The 22,500-nt window shown below is 43.7% G+C and overlaps 2 protein-coding genes and 1 long non-coding RNA gene across 7 annotated transcripts in view; 1 reads left to right on the top strand and 2 right to left on the bottom strand.

Annotated features, from left to right (window-relative positions):
* reep3a (receptor accessory protein 3a) overlaps window positions 1-3,536 on the bottom strand; it is a 13,322-nt gene extending 9,786 nt beyond the window's left edge. The window contains exons 1-3 of one of the 2 annotated variants that reach the window (XM_027032715.2): window positions 2,998-3,536; window positions 616-688; window positions 151-236 (exon numbers count right to left, since the gene is read on the bottom strand). In XM_027032715.2, the coding sequence (XP_026888516.1) occupies window positions 151-236; window positions 616-688; window positions 2,998-3,029 (191 nt within the window). In that variant the 5' untranslated portion in view covers window positions 3,030-3,536. The remainder of the gene's footprint in view (window positions 1-150; window positions 237-615; window positions 689-2,997) is intronic. The other variant, XM_027032716.2, reaches the window with a different exon arrangement.
* A 755-nt stretch (window positions 3,537-4,291) lies between these two features.
* The window catches only part of rgs7a (regulator of G protein signaling 7a), a 39,791-nt gene continuing 21,582 nt past the window's right edge, over window positions 4,292-22,500 (top strand). Inside the window, exons 1-2 of one of the 4 annotated variants that reach the window (XM_035532715.1) lie at window positions 4,292-4,459; window positions 5,633-5,759. In XM_035532715.1, the coding sequence (XP_035388608.1) occupies window positions 5,682-5,759 (78 nt within the window). In that variant the 5' untranslated portion in view covers window positions 4,292-4,459; window positions 5,633-5,681. Of the gene's footprint in view, window positions 4,460-4,495; window positions 4,936-5,632; window positions 5,760-22,500 lie in introns of those variants that run through there. The other 3 variants (XM_035532717.1, XM_035532714.1, XM_035532716.1) reach the window with 3 other exon arrangements.
* LOC113591989 lies at window positions 10,191-13,568 on the bottom strand. The gene is made up of 3 exons (XR_003412261.2): window positions 13,236-13,568; window positions 12,931-13,106; window positions 10,191-10,914 (listed from the first exon to the last, which is right to left on the bottom strand). It is a non-coding gene; the product is annotated as an uncharacterized LOC113591989 (long non-coding RNA).

Below are 22,500 nucleotides of genomic sequence, written 5' to 3'. Positions count from 1 at the left end.
AGTGTGTGTGTGTGTGTTATAGTAATGTGTGTGTGTGTGTGTTATAGTAGTGTGTGTGTGTGTGTTATAGTAATGTGTGTGTGTGTGTGTGTTATAGTAGTGTGTGTGTGTGTGTTATAGTAGTGTGTGTGTGTGTGTGTTATATCTCACCATGCCATGGAGAGGTCTGTGATGGTCTCCACTACTGTGTACAAAGCAAACACTATCCAGTACATCATCCATCGCACCTGCAAACACTCACACACACACACACACACAGATACAGACACACAGACAGAGACAAACACACACACACACAGTATGTTCAGATAACTGTGTCAGTATCACGGGGCCATCAGGGCGTGAGCAGGACACCGGCCTCGAGACTTCCTCAGCACAAACGCAGCAAACCCTCACACTCATAACTCAGCTAGCCATGGAGAAATAGTAACTATGTTAACATTAGGACCAAACTAGACAGAAAAGATTAGCAATGGCTTATATTTGAAATGTTTTTAAATTCGGATCAGACAGCAGAATGGACCAGCCAGGCATTTGTTTGATAAATGTCACGTTTTGAACTGGAGCTCTGTAAGGTGCGAGGCGCAGACATAGTGCATGTCTTAAAGGACTCACATATTCCTTCACGTTCTTGGTCCTGACTGCTTTGTAGGAGTAATAAGCTGGATAAAGAGTCCCAAAAACAAGCCTAAAACAGAAGCAAGCACACACACTCACACACACACACACACACACACACACACACACACATATTTAATAAGCAATCCTTTCTTTGGCATCAGCTAGGCTGGGCTTGACAGGATGTGGACATGGGGTCAGAGGAACACTTTTAGAGAGGTGTTGACGGCCTCTCTAGTGCCACTCTCTGGCCATCGACAGGAACACCACTCTGCAGCCAGGGCCTGTCTGCACCAGCCTCAATAGATTTACATGTAACTATGGGAACAATGGGACTGCCTGATACCGTCTCCGGTATTCTGTGTGTGAGTGTGTGTGTGTGTGTGTGTGTGTGTGTGTGTGTGTGACTGTGGAATATCTCAAACTACTGCAGTTTTTCCACCCTAACAAACTATTGACGTTTACACCTGGTTTAGTTGATGTGTGCTTAGCCAAAATAACCTACATCACACACCGACTGCACTAGCAAGATCATTCTGAACCACGAACTCTAACAAACGTCCCGTGTGTGCCAGCGAACCTGACGTCACCCGGCAGGCGGGAGTGAGAGCTGGACGTGTCCCATTAAAGAGTGACAGCTGTGTTTATAGGGAAGAAACGTGTCGCTGGGAGCTAAACAGTTCAAATCTAGTCATGTTAGGGAGAGAGTATCAGGCAGCGTGGAAACCGGAGGACAAGAAGAAAAGGGAGGAGAGAGACGGAGAGAAAAACAGCTGTTTTCATGGTTGACTCATAATCAGAAAGTAACAAAGCCATTGGTTTGGTTGGAGTATATCTGTGTTCACCAACCTGAAAGGAAAACGTTTTTGTCACTAGAATGAAGATACACCACCACCCACAAATAATCATATAGTCTGCTAATCAACACTGATATTTTGGGTTCTGCAGTTAGTCAATCCAATTCCAAAAAGACACGGGTAATGCGTTGCATTTAGTAATATGTATGTAACATCAACAAGTAGTTCATTACTACTCTGTAATGGTGGTATAATAAATTATAGCCATCTGCAGGATACAACAATCACTCTCCAATTCCAAATCTCAAAGCCATGACGCAAATAAAGTTCCCTTTCCAAATTAGCCAGCTGGAGTATTAATGGATGGTAAACAAACGTGGTCACAGCGCCAGCACAGAGGAGCCTTGGGGCCTGACATGTTGGGGAATTGAGCGTGGCATCCACAGGGGCTACAGGCTGGGGACTGGCCAAGTGCAAGTTAACGGACCCCTGCGCATTCTCACACCTCGGACATGGGCACAGTCCTACAATATGTCACAGAAACAGCTAAATGTGCAGGAACCGTAGTAACCAGTCTCAGATCTACATAATGAGTATTCACTAAATACAGAAGAAATAGAAAAGTTTCAGATAAATGTGAGGTATTATTCAGCACTTTACCGCTATAATGAAATGCTGGGTTGTATATGTAATATTGTACTTAAGTGTTCTTATTTAGCAATTAATCTAAACAGGCATATTATTTAGTCACTGTTCAGTAACTACATAGGAAGTAATATGAAAGTACACAGGAACTATATATGAATATGTAAGAAAAGCAGTTCCTTATTGGTGAAACACACACACACACACACACACACACACACACACACACACTGTATCATGGCACAAGTAGCTACAGTAGCGATGTCCTTGATATGGTCAAGTGTAAACAGAAACATTGACACAAAACGGTTGAGCTATATCACCTTCAGCAGAGCCGTGTGTGTAAACAGAACAAGGAGAATGTGAGGAAAGGTGCAACGTTATATCCCAACGTTACCTACGTAACTTAATGATCTAACCCAACGTTACCTACGTAATTTAATTATCTAACCCAACGTTACCTACGTAACTTAATTATCTAACCAAACGGTACTGCCTCGGGAAAAACGGCTACACGGTCTGTAGTTAAATGACCTGTTTATCAAGGGCTTGCAGGAATATGGATGATGCATATCATTAGGGTGTAGTGGAAAAGTTATGTGATAAAAATAAAATAAAAATATCTGCGATATTATTTTTCCTCTGTAATGTATGCAAATGAGTTTAGCTAGCTATCTTGCGTTAGCGTTAGTCTAAAAGTACGAAAGGCAGCCAGCTAATCTACAAAGTTAAGGGTTTTTCCCCACATGACATTTCTGTAACTAGGTTATGTTCAAAATTATGTTGCCCTGGCAAATAAAATGTTGGTCTTGTAACTAATAGGTACAAAGATGTTTGCGATACACCCCGTTTTAGCTTCACATTGCCCACTACAATCTTCACTACAGAACCAGAAAACACGGAAAACACGAACACGTTTACTGCTGGATTTACTCACACGACTGTCCTGGATATAATCCACGAAACCATGGCCCGCTTGTATGTGTCCCGTCTAACAGAAACACCACAGTGTCTTCCAGAAACAAGCAGCGTTAGGAGGCTGGTTATCAGGAGCTGATCTCAGGACTCTGCTTCTCCACCAGGCGAGCAAACCCAGTCTAACCAGAGCTTTTACTGCTCCACAGTATCTGAACTAACATAACAAACCCAGTCTAACCAGAGCTTTTACTGCTCCACAGTATCTGAACTAACATAACAAACCCAGTCTAACCAGAGCTTTTACTGCTCCACAGTATCTGGACTAACATAACAAACCCAGACTAACCAGAGCTTTTACTGCTCCACAGTAACTGAACTAACATAACAAACCCAGTCTAACCAGAGCTTTAACTGCTCCACAGTAACTGAACTAACGTTATCTAACACGTCGGTGTAAGTGCTGCTCTCACAGATTTCGTGATCCTCTATTCTATTTGTCCTCGTAGAGAAGTGTTTCCACTTAAGTGTTTCCACTGAAAACCCAGTTGTCGTCCCTCCCATGTGCACCAGCGCACAGCCAGCAGGGGGCGCGACTGTGCGATCCCTAAGACTGAACATGTGCCCACCTGTGTCATTAAGACAGCAGGCCTGAACTTCTCCTATTCTATAGGTTTTATGTGTTAAACATTATAATGTTAGATGATAAAATCCTAATAGTGCTATTGGCCCACGTCCCAACACTAGACTGGGAATATCCACCACATTCACCATAAACCAACCAACAGATGCATCCACAGTTGCTGGGTTAAACATTTCTAATCCCATAGGCAGTCCAGGTGCCAGGTGGTCGCGTAAATGGCCCTCTTTATGCTTGACAGTGCAAGACCACTTCCAAGAGTGAGCGGAGGGGGGCGCTGCGGCGCTTTTGTTGCAAAGAACATGGCCATATAATTCAGAAAGTTGGTAAATGTCAAACAAGTTGATATTAAATTGTAAAAGACACATATGTCAGGTTTAGGTTTGTAGAAAACACAGAATTAACTGTCGAGATCATGTTAAAAATGCTGATAAAATTACGAATTCCACCATATGCGTTTTATTTCTTTATTTAAAAATTAAACAGTAATCGCGCTTATCTGTGAACTGTTATCCTATATTCATTAATTGTCTTGCTGCTGACTGTATTACTGGTACTTAGGCACCACAAGAAACGAGACAGGAGTGACTGAGTTTCAGTCCAATGAAGTTTAAATTAACTTGATGAAATGCGGGTGAATGAGTTAGACCCTGAGCTGGGCTCGCGTGTTGGGCTCGCACAGCGAGCGTGGAGCGTGCACGGGCGCACTAACAGCTTCATGATATGATGACGGCACGTGCGTGATACTGTCTGGGTATGACAGCCTTATCACATCGAGGTACCATGCATTTCTCTAAAGGAGCAACACTACTCTTTACTGGACATCGTTAGAGATTACGCGCAGGTGTGTGTACACGATCTACAGTCTGATATGCTCATGCAGTTTTCAGCTAGGCTAAATTCACGCGCTACCGTAGGCCGCACGCTGCCAGTGAGCTACAGCCTGTGCTTTTATTCTCGTGCGTGTCTAAGACTTATCACGTCCTACTTTGCGCTGCGTTACCTTCATTACGATTCATAATTATTGCGCGGGATTGAGTACGTGCAGCGCGTTTTCTTTCCTTGGATGAATGGGATTGATTTGGGGTGGATTGCGCGCGCCCTTGCAGCAGTTGCGCGCGCCGTCCTTCAGACAGGCGCGAGGCGGCTCTGTCGACGGACGGGTTCGTGGCGTTTCCCGTGAAGCAGCTTCGCTTCCTGCGCCTGCCAGCGGCCAGAGCTGCACTCAAATAAACGACACGGGCGGCTGCGAGGTAAGAGTGCAATAACGGTCTTGCCAGGTTTCTGAAGAAACGCGAGGAAGTGATGAAAGAAGGAGCGGTATGTGGTCCTGAAACCGGGAGCATTTCGGTGCTAATTTTTGCTTTTGAATAACGAAGCCAAGATATTATTACTTATTGCTGATCTCGTAGTGTTGCAAAGGTCTGAAACAAAGAAAGAATTTCGACATGCTATGATCAGGACGCGAGGTGTTCCTCGTGAATTTGTGCACGTTCTGTATTTTGCTGGCCGTACAATGCTGGAAGATAAGAATATGTATACACTCCTCGACTTTATATGATCCGATACAAAATTTTAATGCAGAAAGATGGTTTTATAGTAGAATTTCATTTTGTCCTGAGCGAAGTGCCTGAGCCTCTAAGATGCAGACGACGTAGTAGGATTGATGCAAGATACTTTTCCTTTAACAGGTTGCAGGGACACAGGCGGCATTTTTATGCTCAAACAGATATAATCAGTGCTGCATGTTTGTGCTAGCCTAGACACTCAGACCTTTAAACAAGTTTCAAGTCCTTGAAACTGAAGAGCAACGTGACAAACTCTGTAAAACTGCAGTGCTTGCTACCTGCAATGAAATCAAGTTCATTTCTTTCACCTTCCCACGTCTGTCCTATAAGATAAACCGTTGCAGTTATTCTGGTTTGTTGATTGGTTGTTTTGGACCAAGCTAGCCTGGATGGAGCCAGTGGGAAGCTGTGCACCTTGCTGGAGTGAGTGGCTCCTCTCTCCTCTCCAGGTTCCGTGGTGGTGTGTGAGGGAAAGTGGTTGTCTGGTGCGTCTGGATCATGGCGCAGACCAACAGCACTGGGCAGAACAGCATTGGGGAGGCAGACGACTCCCCCAACACACTGGTCTACAGAAAGGTATGACTGCAACATTGTAGTTTATGTTCATGGTTTGGCTTTCAAGAGGTCCACAACCTCATTGTGAATTCCGGATTCATAAATATACCTTGGAAATCTAGAGTGTCATTTGAACATGGAGACTTCAGCGTATGGCTGTGGACTGTGGGCTGGAAGGCTGGCGATTTGCACCGTCACACGTTTACTGCATGCTTTTGAAAAACTACTTAAAAATGACAATGATTGACAGCTGGAGGGAGCCAGATAGCATCACGCTAACTGGGAACCAATAAAAGAACGAAAACCGGTGGCACCCAGTTAGTAAGTGCTAATATGCTTTAGTATCACATTATCCATAAAATTTCCCTGTGACTTCCTGAGTTGTGATTGCCTTGGCTATGAAGATAAGCGCCCGCATGACTGCAGTATGCAGAGCGGAATCTTCCTACTGCTGATGTGGTGTGGAAGCAGAGAGAGGGGATTATGGGTAGGGCACCGTAGAACGTGCAGGCAGATAATTGGAGAATTCCAGTTGAGATGAGGTTCAGTTGAATGGCTGGAGAGAGATAGCGAGAGAGAGAGAGAGAGAGAGAGAGAGAGAGAGAGAGAGCTGAGCCTTTTGGATGCCGGCCAGACCAAAATTCTTTTTTTGTTCTGATTCACTTTCAGATTGTTGTTGTGGCTCAATGTGATGCATCTCTTTCTGTCTCTCTCTCTCTCTCTCTCTCTCTCTCTCTCTCTCTCTCTCTCTCTCTCGCTCTGTCTCTCTCAGTCTCTCTCTGTCTCTCTATCTCTCACTGTCTCTGTCACTCTGTCTCACTCTTTCTCTCTCTCACTTTCTCTGTCCCTATCTGTCTCTCTCTGCCTATCTGTCCCTACTCTTTCCCTCTCTCTGTCTTCATTTTCTGTCTTTTACTCTATCTCTCTCTTTTCAGATTTGGCTATTGGCATTAATGGTACAAATAGCAAAATAAATAAAGGTTTCATATTAAAGTTTCAAATGAGTCTTTCCCACATTACACATTTTAGAAGGTAAGTTATTCTTTTGGGATGGGTATTAATATGGAATTAAAGATGCACCTTACCATAAATCGTGGATGAAATTCAGAGTTTCTCGGCTGCGTTATGGAATGGGTGTTCGCTGTCTCCTAATAGCTCTCTCTGTTTGAGTGGAGTATTCCTTTGATGGCAAACGGCAGATCAGTGTGGGTTACTGGATGGGTGGTGCTGAGTGAGTGAGCCTTGTTCTGGGTGATTCAGGCTTTTTGTACACAACATTTTTTTACTTTATTTGTTTTGCCAGGCCAGAATCAAGTCTGAGGAGTGACTAAAACATGCTGTTTTTTTGTTAAATACACAACCAAGAGAATGACAGCAGTAAGAAATCCATCATGTGTGTTCCAGATAGCAAGTGAGAGTTTTCCGGAATATCACTGGGAGCTGTATGTGCGTTCATGTTCAGTCATGGCTGTAGTCTTCAGCTCCTAAAGCATCATCTGGCGGTGTGGTGTGGGCGCCACATTACGGGTTAACTTCTCTTTCTCACGGGTTGGGCTGGAACATTTGGTCAGAGCAGTACAGACGAAATGAGCTGGGGAGATGACCAATCATTTCCGCCCAGGATTTCTTTAGTAGTGTCATTCTCTCTCTCTCTCTCTCTCTCTCTCTCTCTCTCTCTCTCGCTCTCTCGCTCTCTCTCTCTCTCTCTATTTCCTTTACCCTTCAGTCAGTTTCCACATTTCCTTAGACCACCTGTCTCCCATTACAAGAAACACACACACACAATTTGATTCTAACATTTTCTACAATACACTTTCTGTGAGCAGATTTCCGCTGTACCATTGCTGCTTAACAGAACAATAAACACTCAGTCTGTTACGTCAGACCTGATTCACAGATATATTCTGGCTGTCTAGCAGTTCATCCGTAAAGAACTACTGCAGTAGATGCCCACACCCAACTCAGAAGCTTGAGGACCACACAACGCACACACACCAATAAAACCTGGCCTCATGACTTAGTCAGCAAACCTCAGTAGACCAGTGTGAAGTGAGTTCACTCCTTGGTTACCATCTCAGCACTGTGAATTTATCATGGTTGCTTTTGAGTCAGAGAACCCGGCTATGCGATTTTGTTGAATTTTATAGGGATGAAAGTAAATAGATAGTTAGCGTGTCGCACGCTTCTCTTCCTGTGTACTACAAAGTGTCCTTTAAAGTGTGTCCTTTGAAAGGGGGTGTGTAGGACGATGCAGCAAACCGAACCCCCAGCAGGGGCCTTTTGGGCACAGAGGCTGGAGTGGATCTGTGCGGTCTTTCTACTGCTGTCAGGCACTGGTCCACCCCAGGGTCCTAAAGAGAGCAAGGTGCAGAGCTCAGGAGTGGGCGCTAGGCAACAGCGGGGTCACTCGTGCCTGTTCTACTAGATGAAGGGTTGGGCGAGGGGAGGGGCTTAAAGGGAAAATATAAATGTAAATGTTTCACAATTGGCCGCAAACACTCAATGCAAACACACTGTGCACAGACAACCTGCAACGAACCGAATCCCTAACTGATTCATCACTTGAAGGCAGCCTCGCTGGGTTAGAGCAAGGTGTCATTCATGTTAACAACATGAGACAAAGCAGTGTATTATTGTTTTTGTTTAGTATTAGTTTAGTATGTATGTTTTTGTTTTCACTCTGATTCAGCCCTTTTGTGACATTACAGAGCAGGCCACTCATGCTGAGAATGTACTGAGGTAAAAGTACACGTATTCCACTCACTAGTTTTGTGCAATGTTAGGAACTGTCAGTGTTCCCACTTGTTGTTGTTGGGACACTTATTATTGTCACACCACTGCTAACAAATCTCACCTGCAGGAAAAGTTACCAATAACGTCTATACATTATTTTGCGCTAAAACTGTAATAAATAAATAATTAAAAATTAAAATATTATAATAAATAATATTTGAATAAATAATGTGGGTTTGTGAATGCTAAATCAGTCACCCATCACTACTGGCCTTAGCTGTCATAATTGCGTGAGAAGTGAATTAGCCACACCTTCCTGCCGCACGCGGCACGTTCAGCTGACGTCAGTGGGTTTATACTGCATTGTATTTGTTAGGAATCCCGCGTGAAGCCTCAGTAACGTGTCAGCCACTGCAGTGATGCGTGCGGACATGTAGAGCGGCAGATTTGTTGTATCCATATGTGACGTGTCTCGGTACTTGGCATTACTGGGAAAACCAAACAGATTTAGTCAGCGTTTGTCTGCTTTCAGTCCCAGTAAGCCGCGAGGAAGACGAAGGGTGGCAATGATATTCAGCTTTTTTTCCATTTTTTTGGACAACCTCAGAAAACAAGATCTGAGTTTTTCCTGACATAATAATTACCAGTCAGATAAGACATTGTCAATAACCCATTCCTCAACATCATGGCAAGAAATACCAGTCGTTTACTGATAATAGTTTTTTTTCTGTCCATATCTGGTTCACTGAGTAAAGAGAGAGAGAGTGTGAGTGTGAGAACAGGTGATATGGAGGTGAGTGAGAAAAGGAGCAAATATTGATGGTTAAGACCAAGTAATGTAACGCTGAGCGGTGAGGAGGCGGACGCATGTGCAGAAAAGAGCGAGATTTTAATAGGGGAAAATCGTTAAAGCAGTCCAGGGTCAGAGAGCCAACATGGAGAGCACGGGGATACGTGATTAAACGGGACAAGGGCTAGGATACACGAAAGCTAGGAAACACAAAACAAAAGTACACGAAGGCAAACAGAAAGCAGACTGTAACAGACTGGCGAGCACAACGGCTAAGATAACACAATGGCACTGAGTACAAACTTATGGGCTTTGCAAAAACATCAAAACAAACAAACACATCAACGCAATGAAGCTTAACAATGAACAGCCAAAACACAAGGATCAAGACAGGGATTAAATACAAGAACCAAAGGTAGAAACGAGGGACAGGTAAGCAATCAAACGAGTAGTGGAGAAAACGAAACTAAGGAATGGAACTAAAAAACACAAAAGACAGAAACCACAGAACCTGGGAGGGACTGATCATGACAAATGACATCAGAGCCTCATCCTAATGTTAATTTAAAACATTTAAATGTAAGCTCTAATAATAATAATAACAATAATAGTAATAATAATAATAATAGATTAAAAATAAATATACAAAAAAAAACAATTAAAATTAATAAAGTAATCCTCCAGTGTGTGTGGGGGGATGCACTAATTAATAAAACAATTAAATACATAACTACAATTAAATGAGAGGAGACAGGAAGAAGGAGAGGAAGAAAGACGAGAACAGGAGTGGAGAGATGAGATCAGGGGAGGAAAAGACTGGAAAGGAGATTAGAATATAGGAGCAGAGGGGAGGAGAGAGAGGCTGGAGAGTAACGTGAGGGAGACGCACACGCTGGGAAGACTGAGGTTTATTAAGAGCAAATCCAGAATCAGAGACAGTACAGTCCAAGGTCATCTTAAACAAAACACACTACGACAAAAAGGGAGCAGGCTAGAATTAACACACAGCTAGGAATCACGATCAATTAGGAATTACAAACAGATTTTACACACAGTTTAGTATTACATACATGGAGGTTTGGATTAACAATGACCAGCCAACACACAGGCAACATGGTGGGGTTTAAATACATGTACTAATAAGACTTAACTAGATACAGGTGCAACTCATGAGGGGCGGAGATAATGAAACTAAGCAACGGAACCACAACAAGGAAGTAAATCAAAACAAAGACATGAGACAAGGTAACCATGGAGACAGGAGGGGCCAACTGTGACATGCAGAGGAGCACACACAGGCGCAAGGAAATGGATCTAATCGCAAGAGGTTTTATTAGAGAAATCAAACAGATCAGGTATTCGTAGTCCGGGTGGTTCAAGGTCGTTAACACGGGGCAGAGGACTGGCGGGTGCCCAGGGGTCAGACAGAAGACGAGGTCTGAAACACAGGCAGGAGTCGAAAACCAGGAAGACAAAACTACCTGAACTGCTTGGTACGCAACATCAGATTGGCAATACTTCAAGACGCGACTGTGACAGAGAGGAGCTTAAGTAGAGGGAAAAGGATCAGGTGTGTGCTAATATTCCGGCGAACCAGATCAGAGGTAGGTGTGGGAAGAGGCATTGCGGGGATGAGCGGGATTCCTGATGTTCCTAACAAGGAGAAGATAAGTGGAGAGGAGAGAATTAGAGGATAGCAGAGCAGATGTCCATGATGCACTCCCAAGTGTGCTTGTAAGTAAATAAAAACAACAATATCTGGTCACAATATCTGGACTTGTCTTTATATAACAATACATATATTTCTGGTTATATGAATATCGTTATACTTTACTAATCCCTTAATAATAATAATAATAATAATAATAATAATAATTTCATCTCACTAGTTAGTGAACTCCCTGCCCCTCCAGGTAGATTTGGTTCCCCTGATGTTCAGTTCTTGACTACAGTGTGCTAAACATCACAAATGTAAATGTAAATCTAAAACGTGTGTATGCGTGTGTAACAGTGAGCGGTAAGGAGGCGGACGCATGTGCGGAACAGAGTGAGATTTATTAGGAGCAAATCCAGAGTCATCAGAGCAGTCCAGGGTCAATTTGCCAACACAAAGAGTATGAGGATACATGATAAACAAAACAAGGGCTAGGATAAATGAAGGCCAGGAAACACAAACCAAAAGCAGGCTAGAACAAAGATGCTAGGAAGAACTCAGAGAAACATACATATATTCAGGCAGATACAGGTTTACAGATAGTCAGACATTCAAACAATGAACAGCCAAGACACAAGGAAAGTAACGACAGGCATGGAAAATCAAACGAGGGGTGGAGAAAACGAAACTAAGGAATGGAACAAAAACACACAAGACAGGGAAACCATGGAACACGGAAGCTGGGAGGGACTAACGGTGACTGTGTGTGTGTGTGTGGGTGTGGGTGTGTTTGTGTGTGGGTGTGTGTGTGTCTTTTCTGATGTCCAGTGAATAGCTTAGACTTCTGCACATTGCTTTGAATTTTGTATTTACAACAGTCAGTAAACATCACAGAGCACAGAACTCCTGGTCTGAGATCAGTGTTTGTGAATAAGGTCAGTGCAAACAAGAGAAAGGCCTGAATACGGATCTGTGGTCAAATCTGGCAGGGAGGCTGATTTTACCAAGGGCTCTTGTGTCTCATGTGTACCGAGTAGCTGTTTGATTCAGGCCCTGATGCTGATGTTACTGAAATCAGCCTTTTACTGCGAAAAATATGTTTTTCCGTGAAATGCAGGAGAACTGGGAAAAAAGAAAAACTCTGCTGCAATTGAAATGCCAGCACTCATAGCTTTTTCTGTCGCTATGGAGATGAGTCAAAACAACATCTTAAAAGGGGTTTCCTAAAAGTAGTAGCTGGCTACTGTAACTATAAAGAAGCCTATTCTAGCCATGATGTATAAAACCAGCAGCATTCTTTGCATTTATTTGTTTAGGTGGCACTTAAAACAGCTTTTTTTCAATGAAGTCCTCCATGCTGTGTTTTATAAATCAAAAGTTGCATGGCTAGTAATTACATGCAATTAAGACTGAAGGATAGGGGAATCTGCCTCTTCTAATTATATATGAGAAACACACACACACACACACAAACACAAATGTATATATAAGGTTAATTAATCCCAGAGGTCACAGTGGCTGGGTGTTAGTTGGACTTCCTTTGCTCGGAATTGGCCTGTGCTAATAAGATTATCATAGTTTCAGAAGAAGGGCCAGATTACCATGGATTCAGATGAAGGATTTTACACACAAGCACTGTGTCCACATTTAGTTTCACATTTACATTTCAGTTTGCTTTGGTAGAAGTTGCTTCAGCACCAGGGAAAGGCCTGAAATAGTTGTTTTTGTAAGGTTTGTTTGTGTGTGTGTGTGTGTGTGTGTGTGTGTGTGTATGTGTGTACATGTGTATGTATTGGTATGTGTGTGTATTGCAGTCATCCATATTCACAATAATTAAAGTACAGTACTAAAACAAACTATTGAAGGTCATTCAAATTCAGGTGTAAAATTCACATTCATGCAGGCAAACTGGTGTGAAAACCTCTCCTGCCAACCAAACTGCATTTACCCGTTTACATGTTTGTCACGGGAATGCTGTAGGGATGAGATCATATGTAATGCTACTGGAATCTCACCAAGGAGAGCGGTTCCATTTTCATGTGATATATTCATGCTGAATACAAGTTCATCTGCTCTGAAGGTGCTTTTCCTCCTCTCAGAAGCCGGGGTGGTGTACAGGCCGGTGAAGTGTTTCTCTAGTGGGTTTGCCTTTACTGGCCTCTCTCTTCTTCTTGTTTACACATGAGCAGCTCTGTCAAGGAGATGAGACACATAATCCCACAGCTCCAGAATATTTATAGAAGTTCCGGAACTTCTCAGTCACTGAGTTATGTGTTGCTTAACTCCTGATGAGCACAGGGAGGAAAAGAATGTCACTCACCTACTCTGAGTTTGGAACATGCCGTGAGGAAATTCCGACCTGCCTCCGCCTTTAGGAAAGAATGTTTCCCCAAAGTGGATACTTAGGTGAAGTGTTGCTGCAGAATGTGGGATGTTCATTGAGCTTTTTGCTGTGTTATTGCTGTGCCAGGTGTGACCTCAGCACCTACAGGGTTCTGGTTCCCATCTGCGGTAAGCAGTCGTGTTCTTCAGGAACACGGGAGTCCGTGAAGTTTGGAGTCGTAAGGAATTACTCTGCCCACTGGGATCCTTCATGTTCCTCTTTGACTTACCATTAGAAATTGCTGAAACTGATACATGGTGTGTCTGATTGGTTACCGTGGTGTGTCTGATTGGTTACCGTGGTGTGTCTGATTGGTTACCGTGGTGTGTCTGATTGGTTACCATGGCTTCCTTCACTCTTCCTTTAGCAATGCTTTAATCCCACCTGACACGTTAAATGTCTTTAATTACACTGCCACCTTATAGGTGGTGGTATGTCACTTGGCGTCTGTTGCTATGTTGTTGTGCTTTCATGGTTCCATTATCCTCTGGTTTCTAGTGGGCACACGAAAGAGAATTCAAACCAGCTAAAATGTCAGAATAGCAATAAAATATTAAATCTTCACCTTCACAAAACTGTTTACTATGGGAGTCATGCCTTCATTTTTTCAGCATCAAATGTTTGATGTCCCAGAGCACAGAGGAGGCTTTATTGCCTCATGTGTGGGGTAATCTGGGTCCTGTCCCTGGATAACCGAGCTTCCCCCCTTGGTCTCGCTCGTTATCTTTGGTAGCTGATCTAACTGGAGCTGGTGAGTCTGAGCATGCACCAGTGGGACTGTCTCTAGCGAAGACTCACTGTTGGATTGTCTGTGTTGGATTGTCTCATGTACTGTCTCAGTGTTATATTGTCTCTTGTATAGTCTCATGTATTGCCTCTGTTGGATTGTCTCAGTGTTGTATGTCTCAAGTATTGTCTCAGTGTTGTATTGTCTCAAGTATAGTCTTGATGTTATCTCAAGTATTGTCTCATGTGTTGTCTCAGTGTTGTATTGTCTCATGTATTGTCTCAGTGTTGTTCTAATGAAGTGTAACACTGTAGCTTTGGCGGAGTTTCTGTGTCTGGGTCCCTCTGACAGGCACAGGAGAGTCCTGTCCACAGGAGAGTCCTGTCCACATGATCATACAAAGAAAATGTGTCTGAATTAAATACAGTTAGTTATGTAAATACAGTCAGAACTGGGGTTAGTAAATACAGTCAGTGTGGCTGTGGTTAGTAAATACGGTCAGTACTGGGGTTGGTAAATACAGTCAGTGGCTGGGGTTAGTAAATACAGTCAGTACTGGGGATAGTAAATACAGTCAGTGTTGGGGTTAGTACATGCAGTCAGTGTGGCTGGGGTTAGTAAATACAGTCAGTGCTGGGGTTAGTACATGCAGTCAGTGTGGCTGGGGTTAGTAAATATAGTCATTGTGGCTGTGGTTAGTAAATACAGTCAGTCTGGCTGGGTTTAGTAAATACAGTCAGTCTGGCTGGGGTTAGTAAATACAGTCAGTCTGGCTGGGGTTAGTAAATATAGTCAGTGCTGGGGACAGTAAATACAGTCAGTGCTGAGATTAGTACATACAGTCAGTCTTCTTACTCTAGATAGTGCCCCAACATCCCAATTCAAGTATAATACACTTCATTTGGCAGACACTGCGCACAGCCGGCCCCCCAGATTTTTCCCGAACCAGGGGGTGTGTCGGAGGCGCTCTTTGGGTCACCCCGACTCGGTGGGGGGGGGGGGGGGGGGCTATAAATCATCAAAATTTCGCCATAGAGTGGCAGATGTCTGACTATAATTGAATTGGTATTTTCATCCCATTTGCAATTTATTTGACACACCACTGAAATATACTTGAAGTGGGATTTTCAGACCATTTGCAATATATTTGACACACCACTGAAATATACTTGAAGTGGGATTTTCAGACCATTTGCAATATATTTGACACACCACTGAAGCACACTTGAAGTGGGATTTTCATCCCATTGGCAGTATATTTGACCACACTAAATGACATATTTGAATTGGGATTTTCATCCCATTTGCAGTAGATTTGACACACTAAATGACATATTTGAATTGGGATTTTTATCCCATTTGCAGTATATTTGACACACTAAATGATATCAAGGCAAAAAGGGGGTCCCTGTGTACATCTAGGACTCTCCTAATCAGACTGTGAGTTTGAAGAAGATTGGAGAAAGTCAACATTTCCACCAAAAAAAACTCTAAGGTTTACTCCAATCTACTCCAAACTCACAACCTTAGTAAGAGTGACCCAGATTTAGACAATGGTGGTGTTAGTTTCAACATATCTCCCACAAATTCAGAGGTCTGATGATCCCATTTCAAGTATATTCCATTCCAGAATATATACTGGTTTTGGACAGTAGAATTCCCAATCCCACACATATATGGGGTCAGGTAGAGATGTGTTACAAGGAAAATTGGTATTAAAGCATAAAAATAATCTTTTACAATAATAACTTTGGAAACCTTGGACACCATCCCATATGCAGTGTATTTGACACAACTAAAATATACTTCGATTGGGAACCCACTTGCAATATATTTGACACCGTTAAAATATACTTGAATTTGACAGCATCCCACATGCAGAATATTTGACACAACTAAAATGTACTTTGATTGGGATCCCATGGGCAATATATTTGATATAATTCAAATATACTTGAAGTGGGACTGTCAGAAAGTATAAGTGCACATGTTGGGGGTCGGCCTATGCCCACCTTTTAAACTTGGAATACTTCATCTCACTTAGGTCTAGTATCATCTCACTTAGGTCTAGTATCATCTCACTTAGGTCTAGTATCTAGCTAGCCAGTTTCGGACACCTACGTTGTGTTTAGGGCCCTGAAATGTTAGTTAGGCCTGTTCTATTCAAATGCATTGCCTTTAAGTGCATATGTTATGGGTTGGCGTATGTAGACCTTTTAACCTAGAGACTTCAAACCTGGGACACTTCAACACACTTAGGTGTATCTAGCTAGCGACCACATAGGGTCACAAAATTTCATGGGTGGGATGTACGAGGTTTCTTGGATGACATATTGTGGCAGTGGCCCCCTAGGTGATCAGAATCAACTGTTGTTCAAAACAAGTATATGACATAAATGGAAATATGCTTGGAGTGGGATGTTTACCAACAGTGTTTAGGACGGGGTGCAGACTTTGCTGCATTGAATGTTGGCTCAGCTGGGTGCCCCGAATAACATATCAGACAGCCGGGTTGCTATGCCCTTTCCCAGCCAAGAAAAAAAGTCAACAAATTTATTCTTGAAAAATGTTTTCTGCCTGCTTCTGAGTGTCTGTGTCCTTTCAAATCTGCACACAATGCAGGGAGAAATCTTCTGGGCTGTTGTAATAGAAAACAACACACTAGGGTGGCCTCCTTTCACACACTGTCTCATGGGTTGGCCCTGGCAAACATAATGAATTTTTGTGTCAATCTGACCTTTCTAAAGGGTGTCCAAAACAAGTATATAACATTTGAATTGCAATATACTTGGGAGTGGGATGTTTACAAACAGTGTTTAGGGAGGGGCCCAGACTTTCTCGTGTCGTGGCTCATCTGGGTGCCCTGAATAGCATATCGGAAGGCCGGGTTGCCACAGCTTAGGGGTCTAGGGGTCTGGCACTTTAATATGTTGTCTCTGGAGCCTCCCTTATTGCTTTCTCTGTGCTCAGACTGCTTTCAGGGTGTTCAGTCTGTATGTGGAAGTAGGGTCTATGGTGGGGTGAGGGGCAAGAAAATGCAACAGTGCCCCTAGTGAGTCCCAAAACCTGTATATTAACTGTGGTAATCAGGTCAGTAAAGGGCAGTAAACTCTGTCCGGACGATCATTTAATCTAGTGCATATTGGGATCCAAAATGAGCTTGCAATCTCTTTGTGCATATATGTGTCCAATGGCAGTATATAAGAATGGGGCCTGATCCCAAAAAGTGTATATCGGTACTAACTCAGCTGGTCATTTCAGCACATACTCACTGCCTTATGGAAGACCATGGAAGTCTCATAACCAGAACTCATAAATCACTGATACTCCAAAGTCTCAAAAAATGTAAAAAAAAATGAGACAGAGAGAAAAAAAGATTGATCTGTCATTAACACGCCTTTACACTGGCTCGCTCTTTTCCTCACAGTATTTTCCAGTATTCTTTTAACAACGTGTGTGAGTGTGTGTGTGTGAGTGTGTGTGTGTGTGTGTGTGTGTGTGTGTGTGTGTGTGTGTGTGTGTGTGCGAGTGTGTGCGAGTGTGTGCGCGTGTGTGCGCGCGTGTGTGCGCGCGTGTGTGTGAGTGTGTGTGTGTGTGTGTGTGTGTGTGTGTGAGATTTTATTGCATGCTCTGCAGTGATATTGCTTATGGGCTGGATCCTCTGTGTATTCCGAGCAGGGATCTCTTCATGTTTGTAGAACCATTAACATGCCAGTGTTATTCATATTAGACATGCTGAATTAGTGAAACAAAAGGACGTGTTCCCTGGCACAAATGATGCCCCGTCTTGAACTAAAGTGCAGTGTGATGGTGAATCATTGTGGAACGTCCACTGATTACTAGACGCAGCCTTCATTTGCATCTGGGGAACTCGCCCATCAAATCACATTCTTAGAGATTCTGCAGTCTTAGAGATTACACCTAATCCTATTTCACAAAGGGTTCTGTAACGCTGAAGGGTTAAACAGGATGCGGGGACGAGGCACGTTAAACAAAAACATATGTTTTAATGTATATTTCACGACACCACACAAACACACTACTTTGGTCAAACACCAACAACTTCAACAATACCACACGAGACTTATATACACACATGACAATTACACACAACAAGGATCAGGTGAACGACACGAGAGGGCGTGGCAATACAGACACAGACGCACACACACACACACACACACACACACACACACACACGTTTGAGGCGGAGGGGCCGTACCGTGACAGATTCCAGATACAAAGTATGTAAATATCAGTACCCCGCCATTGGACAGGCGTTATAAATGAATACATTTATGGCATTTAGCTCACCATTTTATCCAAAGCGACTTACGATTCTGACTGAACACAACTTGAGTGATTGAGGGTTAAGGGTCTTGTTCAGGGGCCCAACAGTGGTAACCTGACAGTGGTGGGACTTGAACCAGCAACCTTCTGATTACTAGTCCAGCACCTTCACCACTGAGTTCCTTAATAAACACTTAGACAGGCAGGTGGTCTAAACACTTATGTGCCATTATGTTGCTGATTATATTTGGCTGAAATGCCGTACCATAGTGACAGGCCAGGCTGTTTTATCGCTGAGGTCACTGATTATCAGGTGTTTGCTGGTATGTCAGATCTTTATATATCGCCCCCTTGAATATGAACAGAACAGAATAGGACACGCATGTGATTTCGGCTCACACAGTCTTCAGTTACCGTGCGTAGGCCCAGAACATACTTCCTTTAGCTTAGAAGATATCCTTTGTCTGGTTCCCAATTCACAGAATCATTCTTGCTTTCACTATATGGAAAAAAAAAAAAACATTATTATTTATGACCTGTAAAAGCATCCATTCATCCAGAAGTTGGACACTAACCTCATCCAGATTATTCTTGTTTTTCTGCTGTGTTTTCAGTGGACTAGAGGTTGCCCACACACTCTCAACAAGTAGCCAAGAACCAATAGGTAGAGCACCGTTGCCTTCTAAAAGGCTCTGAAGGGGTTTGAATACCTTTGGTTGGATATTTCCAGCTGCGTCTCACTGCCTCAGTAGTTCTGGACCTCAAGCTCTGGGCGGTGTTGTGAAGACAGGACTGTCACTGACGATGTTATCACTATTCAGTTCACACACGCAGATGCACCAGGGACAGGAGCTCAAAGCTCTAATATAAACAATCCTCAATCCTCAGAAACCTCCACAGTCAGTGCGTCTCATGAGCCCCATACCCCCTCTCTCCTGCCACACTCACCATTAGAAATTCCGTTTAGTCTAGCTTTAGTCTAAACCTGGTTCTGGGAAACTACTCTAGGTCTAGGCTAAGCCTGGCTCTAGTAACCAGGTTTGACACTTAGGATTAACCTGGTTTAGCCTAGTTCTAGCCTGGGAACCTAGATCTGGGAACTAGGCTAAAACCAGTTCTGGGAAACTGCTCTAGGGTTAGGCGAAGCCTGGTTCTTAGAGACATGCTCTGAGCGGAATTTCTACACTAAAGCGTTTTGATTGAGAGTAGCAGGTTATTATGCACCTCATGTCCTCAGAAAAAACAACAATACACGCCGCATTAGGTTGCCATGTTTTCATCAACCTGGTTCAGTTATTAAACTTTTAATTGCTGTATGAGTAATGTTTGTATGAAGTACGCTGTATGCTGTGTTCCTCCAGCGTCTGTCCGGCCGGGCTGCAGTTTGCTTGGTTTGCAGTAGGACCCGCAGCTGCGAGTTCAAAGCGTAACAGAGCCGATAACGATGCGGCTGTTTCAGTCTCGGCATGTTTGCACCGTGTGTGTGTGTGTGTGTGTGTGCAGGAGTGTTTGTGTGTGTCAGAGCTGCAGGTGGGTGGTGAGATTCTCATTCTGTAGAATGATATTCCAGCAGAGCTGAGTCAGTGCACCCACACACTCACACTCACATGTGCACGCACACACACACACATATACACTGACACATGCACGTACACTCCCACACACACAGGCACACACACATACACTGACACACACACACACTCACACACTGACATACATACGTGTATACACACGGTCACACACACACACACACACACACAGGCGGCACTGGGAAGAAGGAAGAGGGTGGTGGGATGTTCGTATCTGACCAGAGCATTTAAATTGCCCAGCAGGTTGCATTAAGCCACTTATGAATGCCAGATGACTGATAATGCTCTGATACTACAGCCGGCTTCACTGGATCTCTGGCTACACTGAACTAGTGTCGGCTTGGCAGATACACTAGTGCTGAACAGACCGAGCACAATCACCTCACCTTGATTTGGCCATGTTTCCTCTTATTGTCTTTTTCAAAATAAGAGAAGGAGAAGGTGAGGAATAAAATCTGATCAACTCTGTGCACGGGTGTGTGTGTGTGTGTGTGTGTGAGTGAGTGTGTGTGTGGGTGTGTGCGGGTGTGTGCATATGTGTGTGTGTGTGTGTGCGTGTGTGTGTATGTGTGTGTGTGTGTGTGTGTGTGTGTGTGTGTGTACACGCGTGTGTGTTAAGAGGTGTGTCAAACATTTCAAAGGCTTACTGCCCATCAGTACCTCCAGCCATGTGGAAAACGTTATTTATCTGCCATTCATGTGTGTGTTGTGTGCAAAATATGTGTATGTGTGTGTGTGTGTGTGCATTTATATATGTGTGTGCATGTATGCATGCATGTTTGCATACGTGTGTGTTTGTGTGTGCGAGTGTATGTGCGTGTGTGTGTGAGTGTGAGTGTGTGTGTGAGTGCGTGTGTGTCAGTGTGTGTGTGTGTGTGTGTGAGTGTGTGTGTATGCGTGTGTGTGTGACTGCATGTGTGTTAGTGTGAGTGTGAGTGTGTGAGTCCGTGTGTGTGTGTGTGTGTGTGTGTGTGAGTGCATGTGTGTGTGTGTGTCAGTGTGAGTGCGTGCATGTGTGTGTGTGTGTGTGTGTCAGTGTGAGTGAGTGTGTGTGTGTGTGTGTGTGTGTGTGTGTTCGTCTCAGTGTGTGATGGTGATGTAACGGCTGCTGTGTGTGTTTCTGGAAGAATTCTTTTCCACTCCTTGACTTTGTATTCTGACACATTTCCCATTCTACCTTCCTCCTTCTTCTCTCACTCTCCATATCTTTCTCTCCAAAGTCAATACAGATGGTTTTCTTTCTATTTCTCTCACGCTCCCTCTCTCTCCTTCCTCTGTTGCCACAGCAACCAGCATGATGACGACATAAATGCATCACGTTAGAGAAAAAAGGGAGGGGGGATAGAGAGATGAGAGAGGAATAGAGAGATGGAGAGAGAGAGATGAGAGAGAGGAATAGAGAGATGGAGAGAGAGATGAGAGAGAGGAATAGAGAGATGGAGAGAGAGATGAGAGAGAGGAATAGAGAGATGGAGAGAGAGAGATGAGAGAGAGGAATAGAGAGATGGAGAGAGAGATGAGAGAGAGGAATAGAGAGATGGAGAGAGAGATGAGAGAGGAATAGAGAGATGAGAGAGAGGAATAGAGAGATGGAGAGAGAGAGATGAGAGAGGAATAGAGAGATGAGAGAGAGAGATGAGAGAGAGGAATAGAGAGATGAGAGATAAGAGAGGAATAGAGAGATGGAGAGAGAGATGAGAGAGAGGAATAGAGAGATGGAGAGAGAGAGATGAGAGAGAGGAATAGAGAGATGAGAGAGAGGAATAGAGAGATGAGAGAGAGATGAGAGAGAGGAATAGAGAGATGAGAGAGAGATGAGAGAGGAATAGAGAGATGGAGAGAGAGAGATGAGAGAGGAATAGAGAGATGAGAGAGAGAGATGAGAGAGGAATAGAGAGATGAGAGATGAGAGAGGAATAGAGAGATGAGAGAGAGAGATTAGAGAGATGGAGAGAGAGAGATGAGAGCAGAATAGAGAGATGAGAGAGAGATGAGAGAGGAATAGAGAGATGAGAGAGAGAGATGAGAGAGGAATAGAGAGATGGAGAGAGAGATGAGAGAGGAATAGAGAGATGGAGAGAGAGATGAGAGAGGAATAGAGAGATGGAGAGAGCAAGTCCTTCAATGACCTTCACTGTGGAAGCACAATTACTGCTGTCCTCCATGATATCGCCATCACGATCAGCATCATATCACTAACATGTCATAGAGCATCACATCAGGAACAGCAGGCGTAGTAGTTGGCTATGGATGTGTGTGTGTGTGTGTGTGTGTGTTCGCTATGGATGGGTGAGTGGGAGTGTGTGTGTGTGTGTGTGTGTGTTCGCTATGGATGGGTTAGTGGGAGTGTGTGTGTGTGTGTGTGTTCGCTATGGATGGGTGAGTGGGAGTGTGTGTGTGTGTGTGTGTGTTCGCTATGGATGGGTGAGTGGGAGTGTGTGTGTGTGTGTGTGTGTGTGTGTGTGTGTGTTCGCTATGGATGGGTGAGTGGGAGTGTGTGTGTGTGTGTGTGTTCGCTATGGATGGGTGAGTGCGAGTGTGTGTGTGTGTGTGTGTGTGTGTGTGTTCGCTATGGATGGGTGAGTGCGAGTGTGTG

This window comes from Electrophorus electricus, chromosome 13 (genome assembly GCF_013358815.1).
Source record: "Electrophorus electricus isolate fEleEle1 chromosome 13, fEleEle1.pri, whole genome shotgun sequence".
Taxonomy (NCBI): domain Eukaryota; kingdom Metazoa; phylum Chordata; class Actinopteri; order Gymnotiformes; family Gymnotidae; genus Electrophorus; species Electrophorus electricus.
This window is presented reverse-complemented; position numbering and strand designations above follow the sequence as displayed.